Raw genomic sequence first — 5009 nt, forward strand, 5'->3', positions numbered from 1 at the left:
GTAACATGAATAAGTGACAAACATAAAGGTCTATGGTGTTATCCACGTGTGCAATTGTAACTAGAGGTAAAGGGTTTACCCTGGAAGTTCTTGTAAGGGACAAATTTACAGTGGCAGAAATTCTAATTTCATAGGGCATGTATGTCTTTGAAAATAACACGAGTGCATTTTCTAGTACAAAAGCCAGGTAATTATATTAGAGATATATTTTGGTAAATACAGTCAAGAAGCAGGATGTTCCTGATGTAGTTTGAAGGCAGACATGCATTTCCAAAGTGGATTTTACAACCTGCTGGGAGTCAGTTATAAGAAGCTCACTGAAGCACTGAATGCTGTAGGGTGATTTCCAGACACTGAGAAAATAGTAGCAGGTCTCATTTTCTCTAGATGGACTGGGGAGATTTATCATAGAAAGCCACATGTACTGTACCTGAAGGATAAATGGGAATCAAGTTGAGGCAAAAAGAAGAAATTACCAGGCAACTGGAATGCCAGGTATGAAAGGCAGAGCACTGAAATGTATACACCAATGTCCAGCATAGCTGGAGAATAGAATCCAAAAATGTTTATATGACCAAATGTGACTGTGGAGGTAAGGTAAATTTAGGCACATCAATGTCAAGTATTCCCCTAAAGTAAATTTAGATTCTATCATCCAAGCACTGACACTCCAATAAAAAATCATTAACAAGGAAGCACAACTGGATTTTAACTTTACATGTAAAGAACAAAGGAAGCTGTTTAAGAAAAGTGTGGAGGTTCAGAATTAGGGAGGTGGATTGAGAGGTGGTTTAAATAGTTCAAGTGAGATATTACTTTTGTCCATGTTAGTAATAATTTAGATAAAGGTGAATTAAAAAAAAAAGAACTTCAGGATCTATAATATTTACTAATGGGGTATAGATAGAGAAAGAAATGAATGAAATACAACTCTCAGATTTCAGCTTTGATCACAGATTACTTTGAATAATATGAAAAAGTGAAGGAGGAGGGGAAAGAGGAGAAATAGTGTGAAGGGAGCAGTTTTATTTTGAATCTGCTGTGTTTACAAGGCCTGCTGTGCATTATAGGAAAAACAAAGTTCACCCTTGGAAATAAGAGCTCTCTAAGATAAGATAAAATCATCCAAACTGAATCTTAACTCGTAATATAAGCCATTCAAGTATATGAAATTTTTATTGCTCTAGACATATAATCATAAAATAATACAGTCTTCACTAAGTCCTAGGGAACATTGAGATACAAGAAACTGACAGAACTGAAAAACTTCTTAAGAACTGAGACCACATTTCCAATTGGCAAACAAAAGAAAAGCAAACACACTTTGTATCTCAAATAAGAGTAGGACATAAAAGATGGAATAACGAAACATTAAAAAGAAACCAAAGAATTAAGTTGCTGATGGCTATAGAAATTCTAGCAATTTAAAAAAGAGATGATGTGATAGATGTGAGATTATTGTAAAGCACTTGTCTTACATATGTGTTCATTTTTATTTTATTTTTAGAGGGGGCTGACTATTACTCTTACATATATTACAGGAAGATCATGCCTGGAAGCAACCAGACTATCATCTCTCAGTTCTTACTCCTGGGCCTGCCCATTGCCCCTGAGCACCAGCACTTGTTCTATGCCCTGTTCATGGCCATGTACCTCACCACTGTCCTGGGGAACCTTATCATCATCATCCTCATTTGTCTGGACACCAATCTCCACACACCCATGTATTTGTTTCTCAGCAACTTGTCCTTCTCTGATCTCTGCTTTTCCTCTGTCACAATGCCCAAGTTGCTGCAGAACATGCAGAGCCAAGTACCATCAATCCCCTATGCAGGATGTCTGACACAAGTATACTTTTTTCTGTTTTTTGCAGCCCTTGAGAACTTCCTACTTGTGGCCATGGCCTATGACCGCTATGTGGCCATCTGCTTCCCTCTTCATTACAGCAGCATCATGAGCCCCAGGCTCTGTGTGAGTCTGGTGCTGCTCTCCTGGGCACTGACAACATTGTATGCCATGCTGCACACTTTGCTCTTAACTAGGTTGTCTTTCTGTGAAAACAATGTTATCCCCCACTTTTTCTGTGACCTGTCTGCTCTCCTGAAGCTGGCCTGCTCTGATATTCACATTAATGAGTTGGTGATATTGATCATAGGAGGGCTTGTTGTCATACTTCCATTTCTGCTCATCATAGTGTCTTATGCACGCATCATCTCCTCCATCCTCAAGGTCCCTTCAACTCGAGGCATCCACAAGCTCTTCTCCACTTGTGGTTCTCACTTGTCTGTGGTATCACTGTTCTATGGGACAATTATTGGCATCTACTTAGGTCCCTCTGCTAAAAACTCTGCTCTAAAAGACATTGTCATGTCTATGATGTACACAGTGGTGACTCCCATGTTGAACCCTTTTATCTATAGCCTGAGGAACAGAGATATAAAGGGAGCTCTAAAAAAAGTTTTTCAAAAGAAATCTCTCCTATGATGATGATAAGCATTTTTCAGATTTTTTAAGTAACATAATCAAGTAGATATATTGATATATTTACTAGCATTTCCTGACTTTTGCCCATTTTAGTCTATTCTACTAAACAGACATTCTATATAATTATTTAATATGTAAAATGTGTATTAACTAGAGATCCCATTGTGCCTTCATGTCCATTTCATTCTAGAAAAGTACTTAAAAATAATCTATAGCTGGAACTTTGGATTCTTCAAAAAACACAGAAATATTATAAGATTATATTACTATTCGGATACTAGTTATGTGATATGGGGCTACTTTATATTGTCTACAGTTGCATACTATAAGTTACCTCCTTCTCTGGCATAAGTTTCATTGTAGCATCTTCAGATAGTTTTTACAAATGTATGAAACTTGTTTGGAATTCTGAGGCCTTTTGTGGGGTATAAAAATGTGAGAGCCCCAAGAGGAGATACAGCCACTGCTGCTGCTGCTCTGGCTACCGCTGCTTCTGCTACTAGAACTTCTACTGCTTCTCTTTCTGTTATTTCTGATTACTGATGTTGGTCTTGCTGGTTGCTGATGGGACATATCCCATAATGAAGATCAAAATTGTCCCAGGTACCTAGATGCCCCTAATCAACAGGAAGTAGTCTAAGAAATAAAATACTCCATTTCTCCTTTAGCTTTATTTCTCTCCTACCTAGTGTTACATGGATAGAAGGGACAAGGACAGAGAAAGGTGGTAGATGTAAAAGCCCATAAAGTAGCAAAAAGTCTGACAACTGGAACTGTTTTGCTATATTTTTCTAAATGGCATCTCTATTCCATACATCATTAAAATGTTTCCTGGGATCTTACAGTTGTGTTCAGAGCTTTGCTTTGTCTGTGGCATCATTTTATAAATATGCTTCATAACCTGCTTTCAATATTCACCAGCACACAAAAATCTCATTCCCTATATACATGGGTATGTCTATCACATATAGCATCCAATAGAAAATTTCACACAAGTTTGTTTTTAACTTTTCTCCTCATCCTAATTTATTTTCATGTCTATGAAATCTTTTCAGAGATGGCCTTGGACCCAATAAATTTTTGTAACACTGTCACTACAGCATTATATTTTGTATATTTCTGGGAATTATGACCACAGGCTATAATTTTTCTTCAGTAAGGAGGTAAGGAGCTAGAGGCAAATAAGTCAGTTTTTAAAGATGGTGCTATTCTTGTGTTCATTTTTCCATTTTTAAATTTTGGATTTAAAATTTTCATATGTTTACCTTACTCTTCATAGAAGGCAAGTAGAGAAGGTAACTTTATTTGTTTGGTCACTGGAAATGGGAATTTAACAACTTCCTGCATAACAAAGTGTAAAGATTTAAACCCATGTATGAGGCAAGACTATGTGATTATACAGGTTTTTTTTTTTTTTTCATTTTCTCTCACTCCTGAAAGAAGAGATCCACTATCCTTTTTAAACTCCTAGCATCAGAATGGCCTGGATCAGGCTTGCATTTATGTTTGATTCATTTCTTCTGCTGCCTCTTCTTATAAAATCCAGATCTACCCCATTTCATTACTGAATATCTTCTGGTAGGCCCCATGTATCCATTAACATCCTTGAGCTTCCTCTAGAGTTCCCTGCTGTTATTTTCATCTGCCAAGAAACAGCTGCAGGTAGAGTCCTATGTCAATTAACTCAATGGGGAACCTTGAACTCTTTATGTGCTTCCTAGGTTTGACCTATGTCTTTTAGTACCTGTCTCAATTTATGATGTCACATCCTGTCCAATTACCTGAACAACCATATCTGTACCTAGGAAAGCTTCTTATGGAACTTTGCCTCAGATATGGCACATTATCAAAACAACAGAAAAATAACTAATATGTAAGTTGTATCAGAGAGTGTTGCTTTGAAGGACCAGACCATGTTGATTTCGATTGAGTCATTGATTGATTGATTAATTGATTGATTGACTACTTGGTTGGTTGGTTGGTTAGTTGTGTTTGCTATTTTTTTTTAGGAATGGAAGAGTTTGTATCTTTAGACTACAATAGTGGTTGAATGTTGTAAGTGGAGCTTACAGGAACATTCTCATAGGAGGCTGGAAGATAATCATGCTGAGAGCAATGCACTCTATGGAGCCACAGCTCAACACATTTCAGAAGAAAACCATTTTTAAATCAGTTATAAAGGAGAATTGTGTGATATTTTAGCAGAGAATCTGGCTGACTTTAGCCCTTGTTCTGGAATATTGGCTGACGGGTAATACTTAAATTGATAGGCAAAATTTCAATAATGCATAAGTTTGAGTTTGAGGAATGAATATTATTAATAACACTTATATAGGGGTTATATAAAAAAGAGCAAGTTAGGGAAAAATAAACAAAAATGTTCAGCTTGGAGTGATAAGAAACCTTAGGAATATTAGCCTTAATATTGCTGGGCAGTTGTGGTGCATGCCTTTAATCCCAGCCCTTGGGAGGCAGAAGCAGGTGGATTTCTGAATTCAAGGCAATCCTGGTCTACAGACTGAGTT

The 5009-nt window shown here is 37.0% G+C and overlaps 1 protein-coding gene across 1 annotated transcript; it reads left to right on the plus strand.

Annotated features, from left to right (window-relative positions):
* Positions 1 to 1548: 1548 nt before the first annotated feature.
* LOC110331491 (olfactory receptor 1468-like) lies at positions 1549 to 2484 on the plus strand. The gene has a single exon (XM_021212148.1). It carries the CDS (start codon positions 1549 to 1551, stop codon positions 2482 to 2484), a length of 936 nt encoding a protein of 311 aa, XP_021067807.1.
* Positions 2485 to 5009: the final 2525 nt, after the last annotated feature.

This window comes from Mus pahari, chromosome 14, assembly GCF_900095145.1.
Source record: "Mus pahari chromosome 14, PAHARI_EIJ_v1.1, whole genome shotgun sequence".
Classification (NCBI taxonomy): Eukaryota; Metazoa; Chordata; class Mammalia; order Rodentia; family Muridae; genus Mus; species Mus pahari.

Coding starts and splice junctions, on each gene's coding strand:
- LOC110331491 (XM_021212148.1), top strand. CDS start 1,549: ATGCCTGGAAGCAACCAGACTATCATCTCTCAGTTCTTACTCCTGGGC.